We start from the raw sequence: 21423 nt of genomic DNA on the forward strand, positions 1-21423 counted from the left end.
TACTGTACAGCACGGGGAGCTATATTCAGTATCTTGTAATAACCTACAATGGAAAAGAATCTGAAAAAGAACATATCCAGGACTTCCCTGGTGGCGCAATGGTTAAGAATCCGCCTGCCAATTCAGGGGACACGGGTTCGAGCCCGGTCCGGGAAGATCTCACATGCCGCGGAGCAACTAAGCCCGTGCGCCACAGCTACTGAGCCTGCGCTCTAGAGCCCGCGAGCCACAACTACGGAGCCCACGTGCCACAACCACTGAAGCCCACGCGCCTAGAGCCTGTGCTCCGCAACAAGAGAAGCCACCGCAATGAGAAGCCCAGGCGCCGCAAGGAAGAGTAGCCCCCACTCGCCACAACTAGAGAAAGGCCGCGAGCAGCATCGAAGACCCAACACAGCCAAAAATAAAATTAAAAAAATAAAAAGAATATATGTGTGTGTATATATATATATATATATATATACACACACACACATATATACATACAGCGTTGGCCAAAAAGCTCGTTCGGGTTTTTCTGTAACATCTTACGGAAAAACCCAAACGAACTTTTTGGCCAACCCCATATTTATGTATAACTGAATCACTGTGCTGTACACCTGAAACTAACACAACAGTGTAAATCAACTATACTTCAATAAAAAGAAGAAAAGAAGAAAAAAAAAAGAACAGATTGTTCCCTGCCTCGGTGCCTTTGCACTTGTTATATCTGGCACCCAGACACACCCCCAGCTCTTCACACGGCCATTCCTTCTCACCTTTCAGGGCTCAGCTAAAATGTTACCTCCTCCAGGCCTTCCTTGAGCCCCCTGGCAAAGCCATTTCTCCCTGCCACAGACACAATATTCTCAAATAGCACCCTCGAAATGATGCCCCTCCCCAAACACCATGTTTGTGTCTCTCTTCGGGGCACTGATCAGAAGCTACTGTTGTCTGATGGCTTTCTTAACTACCGTCCATCTCCCTCACTGGACAGTAAGCTCCGTATCCACAGGAATCGTGTCTGCCGGCTTCCCTGCTGTGTCCCCAGGCCCTAAAGCGGTCTTTAATCCATGGCAGGTGACCAATAAATACTAGCCAAGTAAAGGAAGGGATTTCACTGGAACTTCCACGTGTAAGGTGTTCTTGTGCAGGAGACCAAGCAATAGAAACTCCTGCTGGAGGAGTTCAGGGAAGGCTTCATGGCGGAGGTGGCATCCAAGCTGCACCTTTGAGTGAGGAGATTTAGAAAGAAGGAGGGAGGCTGCGGGGTGGGGGCTGAGGAAGAAGCCCAAGCAACGGAAGAGGAGCAAGCACAAAGCACATACCAGGAAAATAATCAGCCTCACTGGCTGTAGACCACCCACTGCTGTCAAATGATCCCTGCCGGGAATGACCTGACTAGGACACCACCCCAGGGTCTCCCCAACCAAGTGCCAGGAGATGCCCCAAGCAGCCATTTGTGCACCTCTAGCTAAAAGGATGCTGGCCTACTTTCCCACCCCACACAGAGAGGGTGAGTCTGCCCACCTCCCCCATATCCCACAGCTGCTGGGACCCCTGCGCCTCCTCAGGAGAGAAGGGAGCTGCCTGGGAACAAGCCCTGTGATGCTTGGCACCCTGCAAGTGGTCTCTGGGCCTCAACCAGCATAATGACTTTCCTTTTAGCAGGACCAAGGCTTGCCTGCGAAGTGCCTTTGTGGGAATGAGAACAGGGCACCCCTCTGGGTGAACCAACTGGAAAAAGGCATCCTTCCCTCTCGTCAGACAGCCCCTCACAAGATACCCAGTTGGCCAGCAGATTGCCGATGTCAGCCCCCACTCATCCCTGATGTTGGGTGCCCCGTGTGGTCCATGCCTTCCGCGGGGGCCTGGCCCACCATAGCGATCTCTTTGCAGTCCAAGGCAGAATCTGGACAGCCGCCCCCAGATCCCCGTGCCCTCAACGCTCCATCCCAGCAGAGGAGTCCAGGCTACGCCAGGCTGTCCCAGGAGTCTTGCCCAGGTGACCAGGGTGACAGTCGTCATGGGGCTGAAGCTGTAACGCCCACCCCTGCCCGTCCCTCACAACAGCTGATGGCCGATTCCCAGAAGAGACCATCTGGGTCTTGGTGATGCCTCACCCCCAACACACACACACACTCACGGAGCAAGGAGAATTAGAGATTATCGGTGCGCTGTAAGGCCCTGCTCGAGTGTTTACCCTCCCGGGGATATTAAATTTTAAACGTGTGTGCCTGTTTACTCTCCCTGCCAGAGCCTTGCTGGCTACCCCGTAGCCAGGCAACACTATCTGACCTGGGGGACCAGGAGGGGGACTTTCTATGCCAGGCAGGTCGCCTGGGGAGGGTTATCTAAGCACAGCTAGTCTCCGCACAATGAAGTACCTCTCTCCCCTCCCACTCCTTCCCCCCCTCAGCCCCCAGGTGACCTCACACCCACAACACACAGTCCGCTCTTACAGCAAGAAGCAGAGGGTGGTCCTGCGACGGAAGTGGTGACACTTTGGAATGGGATCTGTTAGAAGCAGATCACTGGGATTTGGTGTCATTATCAACCTCGTGGCCAGCTTTGCTGTTTCCCTGCCAGCCAAGCTGAGAGCCAGCAGGCTGAACCTGCAAGAAGAAAGGTTCAGGCTAGATGGGAGGAAGATGAACACGTATGAACGGAGACAGGCCACGGCACCTCCTTCCAAGGGAAGACTGGACAACGCCAAATCAGGGCTGGAAGCTCACGTGTGTCATTTTTTTCCTCCATGAGGGGTTATCTTTCCACCTGGATGGGAGATCGGCAAGTTGCTGACTGAAGGTAACAAAATCAAGGTCACATCTCAGCTCTGGATTGACGACGTGAGCACTGTGTGACCTTCTTTTCTCCGTGGAAAAGTTTAGGGACATGTGACATGCCTACCCTCCGAACCCCATGGTCAGGGGAGGACATTTGAAATCATATAATCAGTCATGGGCTCACAAAGCAATGAAATCAGGCAAGCAAATTATCTGTCATAGAATCATAGGGTCCCACAGATGGAAGACCTACTGTGTGCTGGGCCTCTAGGGTTTCCACTAGGGGTAAAAAAAATCTCCCCCATTTTACAGATAAGGAACCCAGTTCTGACAAGACCCAGCCTCTCCTACTGAACCATGAAGGTGGCCTGAGCTAGTCACAGCTGAATAACACCCACCTACAAAAGATGTTCTTGTCCTTAATCCTCAGAACCTGTGAACATGTGAGGTTAATGGTGACAGAGGGAATTAAGGTTGCTGATCAGCTGGCCCTGAGGTGAGCGGAGGATCCTGGATTACCCAGGTAGGCCCAATATAAACAAAAGAGTCCTTATAATAGAAGGAGGCAGAAGAGAGAGAATGAGAGCGATGGCAGTGTGGGAAGGACCCGGCCCAATCAATGTTGCTGCCTTTGAAGATGGTGGGATGGGGCTGGGAGTCGAGGAATGCAGGTGGCCTTCTAGAAGCTGGAAAAGGCAACGAAATAAATTCTCTCCTAGAGCCTCCAGAAGGAATGCGTCCCCATGGACACCTCGATTTTAGCCCAGTGAGACCCACTGCAGACTTCTGACCTCCAGAACTCTAAGATGATAAATCTGTGTTGTCTTAAGCTACTACGCTTGTCATCATCTGTTTCGGCAGCCATGAGACACTAATACAGACCTCTCGACAGATATAAGTCCAATGTAACCATGGGCAGGAAGGAACTCTGACACTCTAGCCCACGCCCCTGCTCTGCAGAACTGAAATGTTCTGAGACACATAGTCACAGTCCGGGATGAACGTTATTTTGACGTTTTGATAACTGCCTTGAAGCTCTTTGCTGATCTTCAGGAAACCAGGTGTGGATTCCTGAACTTCACTGGGCCTGGGACCCACAAGCAAGGAGAAAGGCTGCCCAGGAGATGACAGAGGACCATGCCATGCCAGCAGGACCTGGGACCCCGCCTGTCCATGACAACTCAGGCTGGACCGATGACCTGGGAGGCCTGGGTTTCAAGGTTCCCACCTCCGCTGCCAGCACTAACCTCAGGTACCCCCAGGCTCTGGATCTGTGGCTCAGCTTTGCTCTTGGGGTAACAAGGCCCATCCCTGACACTTACTGAATCCTCCCAGGCTTTGAAGACCCACCTTCCCGCTCTTCAGATCTCACCATCGTTCCTGACCTGCTTTCTCCTTCACTATTCTAATGTTTGAGGGACCCACTCTCCCCCCACCCCAGACCCCAGGACGCATCCCCTCATGGGGAAGTGACAGGGAGAGAATCTTCCAAGGATTTTCTGTTTTTCTGAGCATACCCAGGCCACCCTTGCTTCCACACCCAAGCAGGGACCACCAGACCACTCAGTGGAGGTCATATCCCTTCTTGGGTCACTCTCCGAGATGGTTTCTGGGGCTTGGCCTCCTCGCAGCCATCATACCCTCAAAGGGTGGACATCACGTCTTCCCAGTTCAACAAAGGGCCATCAAGCATGAGGAGACGGAGCTACGCAAGGCATAGCTCCTGTCTCCTACATCTCACAGCCTGGCTCTCCCGACCACGGAATAACCACCCCAAAGGGACCCTCAAATGCTGTCCTGAAACCCAACTGGACATCCACAAGGCAGCGATGCTGGGAGCCATCGGGGGTCCAGTGGATTTTCAGAATCATCATCTCTGGGGCGAGATGCAATGCTGGTCTCCTCTGAGCCCAGGCCACCCACCAGGGTGAGTCCCTGGGAAGGGAAAACTCTAGAAACAGTAGCAGAGCATCTGCAAAAGGTCCTAAACCTGGATGCCCTTAGACACAGGGAGGATATAAGGCAAAATAGTTGGAGAGAGCACATCCCTCCCAATAGTACGGAAATTCATTTTTTAATACCATGTTGGTCAAACAAAGCGTATCTGACGGCAAACTGGGCCCAGGCCTACCAGCTAGCGATCCTCAAAGGAGCAAACCCAGCCCACCCACCTGACCTCCTTCATCCCCTTCCTGCCTGTTCCCACCTGCTTTCCCTCCTTCCCTCGCCTCTTCCCTCCCCTCCCCCCTCCTATTTCCCCTCTCCCCAGTCCCTCCTCTTTTGCCCTTCCACAGCAGATGACGCCACCAGGCCACCCACCCCTCACTCCTGGCTTCCCATTTAGAGCCAACCAGCCATCATATTAACATCTGACATTTCAGAAGCTTCTCGGTCCTGCTGCCAAATCTAATCAGCTCAGCTGTGTCATTTGCTAGCAAACCCAATTCACTTCCGCAACAGGTTCTGCTTAATTTCCACGTGGACCTGGGCTGGAGCTCTTGAAAGGCTCCCCTCCACCTCTCCACATACCTGGAGATGCAGACCCTGGCAGCCCAGGCTGCTGGTAAGGGCATGGCAGTTTCCCTCAAAAGGAGCGAGCCACGCTGTTCATAGACTGCACTACCGCTCCTCCAAAATCACCTGGTTCTCATATCCCAAAGAAGGGAGCCAAACACTATGTATAAAGTGGAAATAATTTATTTAAAAAAAATTAATGTCACCACCCTCAAAGATTTGTTTGGGGACTTCCCTGGTGGCACAGTGGTTGAGAACCTGCCTGCCAATGCAGGGGACACAGGTTCAAGCCCTGGTCCGGGAAGATCCCACATGGCCGTGGAGCAACTAAGCCCGTGCACCACCAGTACTGAGCCTGCGCTCTAGAGCCTGTAAGCCACAACTACTGAGCCTGCATGCCACAACTACTGAAGCCCACGCGCCTAGAGCCTGTGCTCCAAAACAAGAGAAGCCACCGCAATGAGAAGCCCGTGCACCGCAACGAAGAGTAGCCCCCGCTCACCACAACTACAGAAAGCCCGCAGGCAGCAACGAAGACTCAACACAGCCAAAAAAAAAAAACCAAAAATCTGTCCATATTTTTTTAATAAAATAATTTAATAGAATAATTTACCTCATCTTTAGAGGACTCTTACAGGGGTTACTATCTCTTCTGGAGCAGAAAAATTTATCTAAACTTCAGTGACTCCTTCTGGGCCACCTGGTTTTCTCTTCACTAATTAAATGCAAGTAAAATCGAATTTAACTCTTTTTATTACAAATGAGCACAAATGGTACAATCCCATTTATTTATTTATTTATTGCAATTTCTTTTTTTTTTTAACATCTTTATTGGAGTATAATTGCTTTACAATGCTGTGTTAGTTTCCGCTTTATAACAAAGTGAATCAGCTATACATACACATATGTTCCCATATCTCTTCCCTCTTGCGTCTCCCTCCCACCCTCCCTATCCCACCCCTCTAGGTGGTCCCAAAGCACCAAGCTGATTTCCCTGTGCTATGCGGCTGCTTCCCACTAGCTATCGATTTTACATTTGGTGTATATATGTGTATATATATATGTGTATATATGTCCATGCCACTCTCTCACTTTGAGAGGGTGTGGAGAAATGGGAACCCTCTTGCACGGTTGGTGGGAATGTAAATTGATACAGACACTATGGAGAACAGTATGGAGGTTCCTTAAAAAACTAAAAATAGAACTACCATACGACCCAGCAATCCCACTACTGGGCATATACCCTAAGAAAACCAGAATTCAAAAAGAGTCATGTACCACAATGTTCATTGCAGCTCTATTTACAATAGCCAGGACATGGAAGCAACCTAAGTGTCCATCGACGGATGAATGGATAAAGAAGATGCGGCACATATATACAATGGAATATTACTCAGCCATAAAAAGAAACGAAATGAGTTATTTGTAGTGAGGTAGATGGACCTAGAGTCTGTCATACAGAGTGAAGTAAGTCAGATCCCATTTATTTATGCCTCTGTCTGTGTGCATGACGCCGAGATGTCTCGAGGCTTAGCAAATGGTAATGATGAATATGGCTGGATGGTGGGATTATTACTAGAGTTTTGTTTTGGATTTTTTTACTTTATACTTTACAATTTCTTACATTTTTTTATAAGAAGCATGTAACACCTTATTTAAAATAGGGTGTGGGGTGAGGGGTTGCTGTTCACTTGCAAAAAAAAAAATATCTTACAAAATTTCTCCAAGATGGGGCTTCCCTGGTAGCACAGTGGTTAAGAATCCGCCTGCCAATGCAGGGGACATGGGTTCGAGCCCTGGTCCAGGAAGATCCCACATGCCCCGGAGCAACTAAGGCCATGCACCACAACTACTGAGCCTGTGCTCTAGAGCCCGCGAGCCACAACTACTGAGCCCACGTGCCACAACTACTGAAGCCCACGTGCCTAGAGCCTGTGCTCCGCAACAAGAGAAGCCACCACAGTGAGAAGCCCACGCACTGCAACGAAGAGTAGCCCCTGCTCGCCACAACTAGAGAAAGCCCGGGTGCAGCAACGAAGACCCAACGCAGCCAAAAATAAATAAATAAATAAATTTATTAAAAAAGGAAAAATTCTCCAAGAAAATACTGGGCTTTTTTAGTTCAATGCCACATTCTCAAGGCTGGATCAATTGATGAGAATTCATAAATCACCTGTTATGAGTATGTCTTAAGCACCGACCACTAAGTGTTTATGAAGCACCTGCTCTGGGCCCCTTATGTCCCAGGCCCTGTAACAACAAGGATAGGAGAACATGTCCTGTCCCCTCGGGCGATGGAGCTGGGGCTGCATTGGGCCAGTTCCTCCCAGCCCTGCTCCAGCAACACTCTGCCCCATCACACACATACACACACCTGCAGTCACACCTGAATGACCTCCAACTACACAAAAGTAAGCAGGTGCTGGCATAGCTTCTGGGCCTCACCAGCCTCCCATCGGGGGCTCCTGAAAGAGGGCCGCTCACACCCTATAGTGGGTTAAATGGTGCCCCCCAAAAAAGATATGTCCACCCAAGAATCTGTGAATGTGACCCGATTTGGAAAAAACGGTCTTTGCAGGCACAATTAAGCATCTTGAGATGAGAGCCAGGTGGATCCAGGTGGGCCCTAAATCCTTATAAGAGACCCACAGGCCCAGGGAGATGAGAAGGCCATGTGAAGACGGAGGCAGAGTGGAATCATGCAGCCCCAAACCACAGGAAGGCCTATAGCCACCTACACGCCTACTGGAAGAAGCAAGCAAGGATCTGCCTCCTCTAGTGCCTTTGGAGGGAGCGCAGCCCTGCCGACACCTTGATTTCAGACTTCTAGCCTCCAGAACTGCGAGAGAATACATTTCTGTTGTCTTAAGCCACGAAGTTTGTGGTAATTTGTTACAGTGGCCCCAGGAAATGAACAGACACCCTAAGGCCTGAAACACCATCTCCTCACTCATCCAAGAACCGGGAATCTACTAGGGGTCCAGGGGAAAAAAGCCAACAGGAGGGGGACACACAGGAGGTACCTACGGGACTCATAGTGCAGGGGTGACTCCCTCCAGGAACAAACACAAAACCCACTGTCCACTGTCCCACAAAGCACCAGACACACCGGGCTTGAGTGTCAGGTCAATGACATGACCCCCAAGCATGCATGGGGTGGGGATGCGAGGCAGGGCATGGAATCTGGCAGGACCCCACTCCAGAGCCGGTCTCGGCGCAGAAGTGTCTATGGCAGCCAGAAGAGGAGTGGGACAATCAATGAAACCACCACACAAGTATTTAGCTCACTGCCCACGATAAAAACCACGAGTACCCATCACATACCAATATAACACCCGTGTGGCGTTATATCGGTATGAAGCCCTTGCCCACCCGCTTCCTCCTGTAATCCTCACAGCAACCCTACAGGGTGGGCTTAGTCCCACAAATGAAGGAACTGAGGTTCCTAGGAGATGAGCGAACTGCACAATGTCACACAGTTGTTACTAAGGCCCGGGCTCTGTGTGCCAGACCCAGTGTTGTCCATCGGGGACGGCAGGACCAAAACAAGCAGGGATGTTGTAAACTAGAGGCTAAGTTATGGGGTAGGACAGCTGCCAGGCCTTCAAAGGCAGGTGGCATGACTAGGGCTACAGCAGCACGTGAAGCATCCCCAAGGAGACGCCCTGAATGCCAAGTGCTCTATCAGGGCACAAGGTCAGTATCTGTCTAGAAATATAGACTCGTTTCAATACTAGCCGCAGGCAAAAGGAATTAGGAAGGAACCTTCTGATGGGGACAAACAGATTATAAAATGCATTCCAAGGCCAACCCCGGGACACTCCATGGTCTTGAATTATCCGGATCTCCGCTCAGTCCAATCCCAAAATCCTTCATGAGGACAATGACCTTACAGTTTCTCCCTATCACCATGGGGACCCACCTGGTCTGTGAACACTGACTAGCTCAGGGCAGCCTGACTTCAAGTGATGGGAACATGATCCAGAGGGATGCTTCCTCCCTAAAGACCCCTCCCCGAGGTCCATCTGAGTTTGTTGGGCAGGATCTTTGGTTTGGGCCTTTTTCCAATACCCTTACTGTCATCCATACTTATCAGGCAGGGTTTGGGGTCTGGTACACAGGGCTCAGGTGGGGCCAATCACACAAAATGCAATTTCAATTTTTGTTCATTGGTTATGGAGAGGCACCTCAGTCCTGGGTATCAGGCAGGGCATCAGGGAGTCCTGAGGAGAAACTATATTAGCAATAGAAAAATCAGTGCACCTCCTTCCAGACCTTCCCTCTGAGCATTGCTGTTCTCTGGAGGAATAATAAGTACGAACATTTCTGCAGCACACGCCACGTGCCTCTAAGTGATAAACGTACATCATCTCTATTAATCCCCATTACAACCACACGTGGCAGGTACTCTCATATCCCTACTCTACAAATGAGGGAACTGAGGCCCAGAGACGGTCCACAGCTAGGAAACGGCAAAGCCTTACACCAGGCAAGCTGGCTCCAGAAACTGTGTTCTTAGCTCCTACTCCATATGTGTCACCTTTCTGAGAAAGAGCCTCAGAGGGAGCTGGGTCCAGGTCAAAGGAACTGGATTAACCTCCCTGATGGGGGAGACCATGTGGCCTGTCAGAAGGAAAGGGAGATGGGCTGGAGAATCAAAGGAGAGAGGCAGGGTTCCCAGAGAGACCATTCTGGAAGCCCAGCTGGCCTGTTCCCCTGAAACAAAGGAGAGAAGGAATCAGGCCCTAGTGAGCTGGATGCCTAGGCCTAAGCCTGGGGTTTGGGCTGCATTAGCAATTGCTAGGAGGCAGGGCGCCCCCCGGGGCCTCCAGTTCAGAAGGCTCCATGGGAACAGGCAAAGGACTCTCACGTGCTGGTGGCTCCCAGTTCCCTAGAGAGAAGGCCTCTGTATGTTTCTCAAGGGCAAGAACTACATCGTCATCAACATCATCACCATCAACACCACCACCATCATCATCACCATCACCGTCATCACCATCATAATTATCATCCTTATTATGACAACCACTTACTGAGCCCCCACTATGTGTTAAGCACCCCGCTAGCTGCGTCACGGTTTACCTCATTACTCCTCACACCAGCTCCTCCAGGTGGCCATTGTCCTCATTCTACAGGGGAAGAAACTGGAGGTCAGGGAGATTAAGTAACACGCTCACATGACTCCTGGAAAGCAGTCCTGAGCGTGGTTAAGACAGCACAGGCTTCCGAGCCACACAGACAGACCTGAGTCCAAATCCTGGCCCTGCCCTCACCAGCTGTGGGACATGGAGCAAACAACTTAACCTCTTCCGCCAAGTTCAATCAGAGATGCCAGAAGAAATTCATCTCAAGTGTCGGCTCAAATGACTGGCGGTGGCTGCCTGCAGGGCTTTGCTGGAGAGGACTCTGAAGCCACATCTAAACTCATGGGCAAGGGTGCCATGATCGTTACTAACATCCGCCATAGGGGCAGAAGGCTGGTGGGCTGGCACGAGTGTCACACATTTGCCTGCCCTGATCTGGAGAAACATCACGGCTTACAGAGACAACCATACACGTGCATGGGTGCATGTATAGAGCCAGCGGATTTTTGACTAAGGTACCAAAGCAACCCTAAGTCTTTTCAATGACTGGATATCCATATGGGAATAAATGGACCTAGATACCGGTACCATCAGGCCACTCAAGATGGCTACTCTCTTGCTCACTATACATCCCCCTGCTCAACTGGTCCCTGCCTCACCTACACCCTACTCACCTGACAGACTTTCCCTCTTAGTCATAGAGCCTAATCGGTAAATGCCTACATACTTGTCCCCCACTCCTACCCAGCTAGTTTTAGTCCTTAGATCAGAACACCTCCACCATGATAGCGTATCAAAGGGGCAAAGGGGCGGTGAAGGACGTGCTCCTCTGCTGGTTTCCCTGGTAACCAATGAGCCAACCTGATGTCAATTCCCACTATAACGGGTATCCTCCCTCTCCCCTCCAGTAGTGAAGACTGCTGCCCTGTCCTGCCCTCGTCTGCCTCACACAGTGGGCTGTCACTCCAGGACCTTGCTTCAGACATGTAAGATCCCCTGTCCATTAAACCATCGATGTCTCTGTCACTGACCCTGGGCTCTTCCTTCTCGAGGCTTTCTGTCTCGAGGCTGGGCAAGTATAAGCCTTGCTGCCCAACAATGCCTATATCATGCCACACAATTAAATTAAATTGAGATGGATCTTAGATCTGTAGCTCAAACTAGACAGCTTCTAGAAGAAAATATGGAAGAAAATCTTTGTGATATGGAATAAGCAAAGAAAGCTACAGACACAAAATGAAAAAAAAAGTCCATAAATTGGACATCATCAAAATTAAAACTTCTGTTCATCAAAGACGCTGTTAAGACAAGGAATGAGCTTGTATCTTGAATATGTAAAGAATGCCTACAGGAAGACAAACAACTCAATTTTAAAGGGGGAGGAGGGACAAAGGAACTGTAAGAATGGTCCACAAGCATATGAGAAAGTGTTCAATGTCATTAGTCATCAGACAAATGCAAATTAAAGCCACAATGAAATATCCCTCCCTACACACCCACTCAAGTGGCTAAAATTAAATAGACTGACAATGGCAAACGTTGACAAGGATGTGAAGCAGTCAGAGCTCTCATAACACTGCTGGTAGGGACATAAAATGGTACAACCACCTGGCTAAAAGTTTGGCGGTTTGATATAAAGTTAAACATTCACCTCCCCTTTGACCCAGCCATTTCCCTCTAGGTATTTACCTAAGAGAAATGAAAACACATGTCCAAAACAAAACAAAACTTATACCAGAATATTCAGAGCATTTGGTTATTCATTATAGCTCAAAACTGGAAACAAGCCAAATGTCGCTCAACAGGAGGAAAATAAACAAACTGTGTTGTATTCATACAGTGGGCATAAAAAGGAACAGACTACTCATACACTCTACATCATGGGTGAATCTCACAGATATTATGCTGAGCTGGACACAAACAAGTACAGATTATGTGATTCCTTTTATCTTTTTTTTTTTTATCTAGTTCCCTGACCAGGGATCAAACTCGTGCCTCCCTCACTGGAAACAGAGTCTTAACCACTGGACCACCAGGGAAGTCCCCGTGACTCCTTTTAAATTCAGTTCTAGAACAGGCAAAACTAATTTACAGTGGAAAAAAAAATCAGAATACTGGTTGCTTCCCGAGGGGAGGGGGTTGGGATTGACTAGGAAGGGACATAGTGGAACATTCTGGGGGAAGAGAAAGGTCCTCTATCTGAATCAGAGTATGGGTCCCATGGGTGTATCCATTAATAAAAGTACACAGTCAAGATTTATGCATTTCAATGTATGTAAATTTTTAAAATCCGGTTACACCTAAAGTAATTTGCAAGAAGTGTAGGCTAGTTGGCCTTAAAACAATGAACAGATGCAGGGGACACGGGTTCGTGCCCCGGTCTGGGAAGATCCCACATGCCGCGGAGCGGCTGGGCCCGTGAGCCATGGCCGCTGAGCCTGCGCGTCCGGAACCTGTGCTCCGCAACGGGAGAGGCCACAACAGTGAGAGGCCCGCATACCGCAAAAAAAAAAAAAAAAAAAAAAAAAAAAAAGAACAAAATCAGGTACAATAGAGGGGTGGGTTCATGCAGGTGGAGCACACACAGACATCTCCCAGCTCTCTAAGCCTCCAAGGTGCCCCCCAACAGATGCAGAGCCAGATTAAGCTCCCCTCGCATCTGCACTGCCCTTGGGCTCCCCTGTCCACTGGGCTGTATGAAATCAGAGGCCTCCTGGGAAGTGGTTCCTGAGGAGATAGCATCTGGACCAGCGACATAAATAGGGTCTGCGTGGGGACCAGAGACAGCTCTCCTAGGAGCGCCAACAAGAAAGCCAGCTAAACCTCCTGCAGCGGTGGTCATGGGCCGCAACAAACGCTTGTCCCAACTGTCATGCCCCCAACTGCAGAGCTTTCTTGAAGAGGAGAAACCAAACCCCCTTGCTGGTGTCCTTGAGCCCTTCTTGCCTCTGCCCAAGAGGGGTCCCAACATCCTTCCCACAAACGCCTCCTCATCTCGTCCATACAAACTTGGTAGATGTGGCAGGGGCTGACACCCCCTCACTCAACCCTGACAGAGGCAGGTGGGTGATCTCTTTTCCCAGTGAGAACAGAAGACAGGGGGCAGGAACCACAGGCAAAGTAAGAGATGGCATCGGGCCTGGGGCAGTGCTACAAGCTGGAAAGGAAACCCCAGCGCCTCCCCACCCAGGCCAGAAAGTGGCTGGTGGGCAGTTCGGGAGCCTGGGAGGGTAGGAGTCCGAGACCCAGCACAGCTCTGTCCAAAGGGAATGAAGGGAGTGCAGAGAAGGCACCTCTGACCTCCACTTTCTTCCCCAACATGTGGGGACTTTGCACCTGCCTGACCCATCACTGAGGGTTTCGAGGGCATCGGTGAGTGATGGAGAGCAAAGGACCAAGGGGGCAAAGCAGGCATGAGACTCTCTGCTCCCCCCACAGCGGGCACCCCAGCCCTCCCTGTTCTCTTCGGGAAAGGAGAAGGTCTGGGGTGGAGGAGGCTGTCCTCAGACTGGCACAAAGAGGGATGGAGAAGGCTGAGAAAGGGTCACCTCCCAGCTGACCGGGCCAGCCCAGGCCTGGTGGGGCTCCAGAGACGAGTGTGACAATTCAGATCAAGGACACACCAAGTCCCAGCATCACCACCTTCGATAGAACGCCCCGGGCACTTACTGTGAGCTGGAAAAGAATCAGGAGGGTCAATCCCAACCCCTTCACGCCCAAAAGGCTGTTGTATGGTCGGTCCCAGGGGGTCACTCAACCCCCGTGCTTGCCACTAGGGTCCCTTCCAACTCCCCCCCCACCTCCCCATGAAGCCATCCTCACTCCTCTCCCCCCACTAAGATGACACACTGCAGCTTGTCACATGCTCAGCCATATGGTTTCTTCTGCTCAGTTAAGGCCCCCCGAAGACAGCAGGTTCTTTGAGGGACGAGGACGGCAGCCTCAGTTTGACCACACGGGGCCTAGCACAATGCTGGGCACACGCCCACTCTCCTTGGTGCCTGGTGATCCATTTGGGCATGAAAACCAGATCATAAAAGATGTGGGGAAACAATTCACAGCATTCCCAAGGAGACAGCCCCAAACCCCTCTCCCAGCCCACCCTGCACCATCCACAGCTTGAATTCTGGTTGGGAACCGGGCTCTCATTCTGCCCATCTGCTCGGCGTCTCTGTGGTGGCTCTTCCTCAGGTTCATATTAGCGAGAAAAAAAAAATTCCCTTGAAAACCACAAACACAATGAGGTGGAGAAGGGGGCGCAAAGGACCAGTTGCAGCAGGCATGCCCGTGGGGGGCAGGGGCCTGGGGAGTGGGGGGCGCTTCTCGGGCTGGAGGCCAGCTTCTGCTCCAGCAGTCCCTTCCCAATGGGGGGAGCAACTAGAGGAGGTTGTCCCTGGTGTGTGGGGTGGGATGAGAGCATCTTATCCAAAATGGTTTGGGTCTCAGAACTGAACTTACTCTATGACTACAGGAGGAACACACCTATCTTCAGTGGGACCTTGGCCAAGTCATTTCCCACCTCCTGGCCTCCAGCTTCCCTAAAAAGGAAATGGATCACCCATCCCTGACATTTTGTGACTCCCGAGCTACTGAATACCAAAGGGGCTTCACTGCCACCCCTAACCCGAGCCTGCACTGCCAAGGGAACCAAGTGAGACCCTCCTCCACTGCCCAGATGCTGGGAGGGAGGGGGGGCTGATGGAACTCCAGGGCCAGTGACCCTGGAGAGATTCCAACCTCCACCCTCAGTGTCTCAGACCTCGATGTGCAGTAATAACCTGGGGAAGTTGGGAGGTATCAGCAAAGCAGAGGCCTAATCGCACCCTGGAGAGGACATCGCAGGCGGGAGCCCAGACCTGCACAGATGACTCCACAGGTGAAAGTGATAGGGAAGGAGGGGGCTTCAGTCCACATCTTGAAGAACACATGTATTCAGGCTTTTTTTTTTGGCCGCACCATGCAGCATGCGAACTTCCCCGACCAGGGATCGAAACTGTGGCCTCTGCAGTGGAAGCGCGGAGATTAACCGCTGGACGACCAGGGAAGTCCCTGTATTCTGGCTTAATTTAGAAGAGTATTACTGGAGAAAGAGGGTCTGCTGGGATAGGAGATTCAGACAAAACCAGAGGAGTGGAAGGGAAGCACCTGCTCCTCCAACCTGGATTCCAGAATGGTCAACACACCATAAACATCGAGCAGAACTAGGAACCCACAGAATAGGACGCAGTCGCTGCCCTGAACTCAATGCAGGGACGCGTTGGCCTAACAACATGACTTGGTAAATGCAGTCCCGACACGGCTGCTCCCTCTGTGCTGAGCAGGTTGGGGAGAGGTAAGTGAGCATCGTAGCTTTAAGTAGCCACCAGGACGCTAAACCCAGAGGCCACCGCGAGCTCCACATGTGGCCTCTCCACCGTAGTTGACACATCTGCCCATCCCTCTCACCATGTCCCCAGCCTCGTCCACACCAGCCTTTCCCTGGGGAGGCCACCCCCGGAATCTCCCATCTTCCCACTCCATCCTCTCCCTGGAGAGTTCACCAACCCACCCATCCCTCCACCCCGAGCTTCAATTCCCATCTCTACAAAAATGACTCCAGATTTTTATCTCCAGTCACACCCTTCTTCTGAGCCTGGCCCCCAAGTACCCGGCTGCTCAATGACACCCCCATTGGTGCCTCAAGCATGTCCAACTCAGCACTTAGAACTTAAAGCCTCATCCTCCCTCCTGGGTCACCCCCTCTCAGAGAATGGCTGTATCGTTTATCCGGTTGATCCAAACCTGGGACCATTCTTGCTTCCTACCTCTCCCCAAATCCTCATATCTCACCAATCCACCTCCTGGGAGATCTCTGAGATCTGACCACTTCCAGGAGGTCACAGGCCCTTCAGAGTCAGTCCTCTCCCACTGGACTCCTGCAGTGGCCTCCCCACTCATCCCACTTCCACTCCGTTCCGTCCCACACATCCTCCATACGAGCCAGGGTGACTTTGCAGAAGTCCTGTCACCTTACTCCTCTGACTAAAATCTTCAATGACTTCGATGCCCCTAGTTAGGATAAAGCCCAAAATCTTAGGCAAAACTTCCAAGGGTCTGCCTCTTGGTCCCTAACTGTGAGTGCTCTAGCCATTCTTTTTTTTTTTTTTTTTTACATCTTTATTGGAGTATAATTGCTTTACAATGGTGTGTTAGTTTCTGCTTCATAACAAAGTGAATCAGTTATACATATACATATGTCCCATATCTCTTCCCTCTTGCATCTCCCTCCTCTAGCCATTCTCGTCCCTCAGAATAAACTTCTCTCCTGCCTCAGGGAGGACGGAGCCTACAGCAGTGCTTCTGGAGCTGTAATGTACATGTGAATCACTAGGGAATGTTGGTAAAATGCAGATCCTGATTCAGCGGTCTGCAGCGAGGCCTGAGAGTCTGCATTTCTAAGGAGCTCCCCGATGAGGCAGGTGCAGCTGGTCTCTTGGCCTCACTCTGAATGATAAGCATCTAGAACACTCTCCTCCACCTTGACTGCACTTCTGCGTCACTAAGTCCTACTCCACTCTCAGGGTTCAGCTTAAGCACCACTTCCTCAAAGCCCTCCCTGACCTTCTCCAAGGCTCGATTAGATCTCCCCTCCACAGACCTTATATTGTCTGAGCTATGCTGTGCTTCTCCTTTGGAACATTCATCACACCTAACTGTCCATCCCTCATTCTTGAAGTTATTTTTTCAACTTTTGTCTCCATAGCTGGATGACAAACTCCAATAGGACAGGGATCATACTGCCTTGTTGCTACTAGGTGCCCAGTGCTCAGCACTAGACCTGGCACCTGGTCAGCACGTGTAGTAGAAAGCTGTGGGTCTTGCCTGCCCTGCATCCGTTTCCTCTTCCTCTCATTGTAGCATCTTCAATTTTCCTTTAAACCGCCACCCCTCCCCCATTATCCGTTCTTACAGTTTAGACCAGGGATCCCCAGCCCCCGGGCCGTGGACCGGTACCGGTCCGCAGCCTGTTTGGAATCGGACCTCACAACAGGAGGTGAGTGGCGGGCGAAGCTTCATCTGTATTTACAGCTGCTTCCCATCACTCGCATGACCACCTGAGCTCCACCTCCTGTCAGCATTATGGTGAGCTGTATAATTATTCCATTATATATTACAATGTAATAATAATAGAAATAAAGTTCGCAATAAATGAAATGCGCTTGAATCATCCCGAAACCATTCCACCACCACCACCACCCCACCGCCAGTCTGTGGGAAAATTGTCTTCTACGAAACCGGTGCCTGGTGCCAAAAAAGTTGGGGACCGCTGGTTTACACGGTGGGCAAGAGACCCAGGTCTGGCCAGTCAGAGCCTTCCATCTCTGAGATAGACATGTGACCTAAGCCCAGCCAATGAGCTTCCTCCCTGGGACTTTTGTTAGAACTACTGGGGAAAAATGATACTCTTCTTTCCACTGGAGTTACTTAGCAAGTAGGAGCTACTGTCCCCATCTGCCACCACAGAGCCAGAGCTTGACAAAGGATGAAACACAGAAGAGAAATGGTAAGAGACGGATTTCGTGGATGCAGCCGTGCCTGGAGTCTACACTTGCCATTACGAAGGCAATAAATTTTCTTTTATGCTTAAGCCAGAGCGAGTTATGTTTCTGTCACTTGCCACCAAGAGTCCTGACTAACACAACATTCAAATAAATATTGGGTGTTGGGTAAATTAAATGAGCACATAAGTAAAGCCTGCCAAGAGAACTCAGTGACTCCTCCTAGGAGACTTTCAGAATTCCTCCCTGCAAACTCCCGCCATCCATGAGCAAAGAGACAAGCATCCCACACCCAACTCTGCAGACCAAGGGACTAAAACTCAGAATGGCGACACGTCTCAGTAATACCCTGTGCAAACAAGCCACCCCAGCACCTGACTCGGAGGCCAGCACTGTGACTAGGCTGATGAAGGTGGTTTGGCTTTCAGTGCCCCTGGGTACCCCACCAGGAGGAGAGCAGAGCTGTCTTCTAGGTCAGCCCTGTACCCTACCCACTCCTGCATTCCTAATTCAACCAGGACAGGCTCTGACTGCCATTCTGTGATATTCCCCCTCAGTTCTGTGTGTGAGGGGCATTCAATGTGGGATGATAATGGGAAGATGGCTTTTATCTACCTCCTTTGAGGGTATCACTTTGCAACAGATTAGGTCAGGGAAGAAGGGGCACAACAGGGACTCCCAGGAAAGAGATACCTAATTATTTCCCTGTGAGTCACCTTGTAGCAGAACCCCAAGACCTCAGATGACTCAGGTGACGTCTTCAGACCTAGTCCTCACCTGGCAAAGTGTGAGGGAGGTGCATTGCTGCCTAGGCAGGATTACTGGCTGAACCAAAGTCCTCCCTGAGGGCCGACTCAGGCCCATGTAGCCACCCTGCCAGGAAGACTGAACAGTAAAGGGGGAGAGCTCGGTGTAGGGAGGATGCAGCCCCCTCAGGGTCCTGGGATGTAGTCTCCCAGGAGAGAGACGTGTGAATGAAGTGCTAATAGGGAAAGAAATACTGGCTCCCAGAACCTCCAAGGCAACTCTCCCACAGAGATTAGGGGGACAGGGCCAGCCCAGGAGGCCAGTCAGAGGCAGGTAGAGCAGCACACAAGTGCCATTCAAGTCCCAGGAGGGTCCCAGCCCACAGGACCCCTCCTTCCCCACCCCCAGCCCCAGGCAGCCCTTCTGGGCAGTAGCCCCGTAAGGCCCCCAGCTGCATTCTGAGTGTCCCCACTTACTCCCGCCTGGGCCCCTTGTGCCGGAACCTACAGCTCCACAAGGCCTCTCGCTAATGACCAAGCATCCCGCCCACCCCATTCAGCCCCAGTCTGTTTCCTCACTGCCCCTTGACACCCCCGAATCTCACAATCACACTTTCCTCCTACACGGGTAATCTCAAGTGGACGCTGCCTTCAGAGGTGTGGAGACATTCCAAGGCCCCCATGGGGACAGAAGCAGCCAGGCCAGGGGCCAAAGCAACAGCACTTTCCCCGCGCACTTCCCCTCCCCACTTACCAGCCGGAAGCCTCTTACCTTCATGGTGGGAGGCGCAGTGAGAGGAGGGGACAGCGGCCGGTCTGGGAGGGTCACATCCGAGCTGTTGGCCAGCTCCTGCTTCCTGTTAGGCCACAGAACACAGAAGAGGTGAGTGGGGGCCTGTCTGCCCTCCCCTCTCTCCTCTAACAGCAGCTGGGCTTAAGGACACAGTCTAACACATGCAGAAAATAGAGCCAGTGCATTTCTTTGCCAGGATGTGCTCAAATCTTAGGCAGGGCTACTCCCAGTGTGGTTCCTGCACCACCGCATCACCCAGACACTTGTTAGAAATGCACATTCTCAGGTGCACACCAGACTCCCGGGTGATGGGGCCCAGGAATCTGTGTTTTAACAATCTCTCCAGGTGATTGTGATGCTGAGGTCTGAGAACCACAGGTCTAAAGAGATACAGGACTGGGAAGGAAAAGAAGGGGAGAGGGGTAAACGTTTTCAGTTCCTCCTCCCTGGGGGGACTGCTTTGTCCCTAAACACACACACACACACACACACACACACACACGCGCGCGCGCGCACCCTGGTCAGACTTTGGGAAGACAGGGCTGCCTGCTGTGTGTGCTGCAGGTAAAACTTATTTTAGTCCATGTGGGCTAGGACCGTGGAGAGGCAGCTAAACAGAGTTGCGTCACCATGACAACACGACTGCGACAAGTCCGCGGCTCTCACACACTCCCCACTTTCCATCTGGCCCTTGCTGGTGACCAGGGAGTGCTAGTGTACGGTCCAATCAGTAGGGAGAATGTGTGCCACGGAAAAGCCTTCAGAGCGATGGTCACGCACAGGGCCAGCTGGGCAGAACCTGGGGGAGTCTCCGCACGAGGGACTCTGGTGTCCAGGACGTGCCCTGGCTCTATCCTGGGACAGGAGGGAGAGGCAAGGATAACGGAATTAAGAGCCTAAGAAGACCAGGCTGAGCCACAAAGCCCCCAGTTTTGCAACTGTTTGCTTCTCCAGAGCCCCACCCAGAAGCAGCCAAGAGTCAGCCCCCAACCTGGTCCCACTGAAATGACCGAAGGACCCCCACTGCCACCTGGAGAGAATGCTTCTGTACTTTGTTCCAGCCCACGTCCTGCCAATGGGGGTGACAGCTCCAACCCCAAGCCCCCCTTCATGAGAGAAGCCATGTTCCCTACAGAGGGAACCGTCTTTCCGGAGGAAACCCTGGCCCTGGGGCTCAGACACCACCCCAGCCTGGCTCCCCTCAGCCCAGGCAGGCCCAGCTACCCTGGCACAGCCCCTGCCTGTCCCTGTCACCTGTCCTCCAGGGAGCCAGGTAAGGAGGCTGCATGACCGTCTGGCTTGGTGGAAGGATTCACGCGACCCCACTAACCTCAACCCTGCCAATCCCCCTTTCTGCACCTCCATCTGCCTCCCTCCTCCTTTATTCCTGGACCTTGGACTCACTCCGATGACTGGAGAGTGGGGTCCCCTCCCTCCTGATCCAGACTAACTAACACAAGAACCAAAGGGTCAAGACTCAACACTCAAGACGTGCGCACACACGTGGTCACACACAAAGGAACGGACGCAGCTCCTTCTACTTCTCAGTCAGAGTCACCAGCCTCCCCTTGCACTTATGGCCTTGGAGGTTACCATTGTGGGTAACGTCCGGCTGCTCTGGCCCTCACCTGCCTGTGGATCCAACAGAGCTGGGTGGAAACAAGCTTGCTTCCCCTAGCCACTCTACCCTTTCCAAGCAGGCACTGTTCCTCCTCAATGGGCCTGCAGCCCGGGACTCATGATGATGGAAAAGGAAGGGAGGAAAGGTGCTCAGAGAAGGGAGCATCACCCTCAGGGCCCCTGAGGGGAGGACGGGCAGGGCAGTTCCTGGGTGGGTCTGGGAGCCTGGAAGGGAAAACCATGCAGGGAAGGGAGGGGAGGCAAGCCCCCATCCAGAGTCTACACGACTGTGTGGGGTTAGCTGAGGACCTCTGGCTTACTCCCCTGGAGATGGCTTGTGGTCAAACTTGACCAGTAGCCGCC

The 21423-nt window shown here is 51.7% G+C and overlaps 1 protein-coding gene across 1 annotated transcript in view; it reads right to left on the minus strand.

The window, feature by feature from the left end:
• The window catches only part of RAP1GAP2 (RAP1 GTPase activating protein 2), a 100525-nt gene extending 81022 nt beyond the window's left edge, over positions 1-19503 (minus strand). The window contains exon 1 of the mRNA XM_082679940.1: positions 19420-19503. Coding sequence (XP_082536066.1) covers positions 19420-19425 — 6 coding nt within the window. The 5' untranslated portion in view covers positions 19426-19503. The remainder of the gene's footprint in view (positions 1-19419) is intronic.
• Between the last annotated feature and the right edge of the window lie 1920 nt (positions 19504-21423).

Source organism: Grampus griseus (genome assembly GCF_964374135.1).
Source record: "Grampus griseus genome assembly, chromosome: 20".
Taxonomy (NCBI): Eukaryota; Metazoa; Chordata; class Mammalia; order Artiodactyla; family Delphinidae; genus Grampus; species Grampus griseus.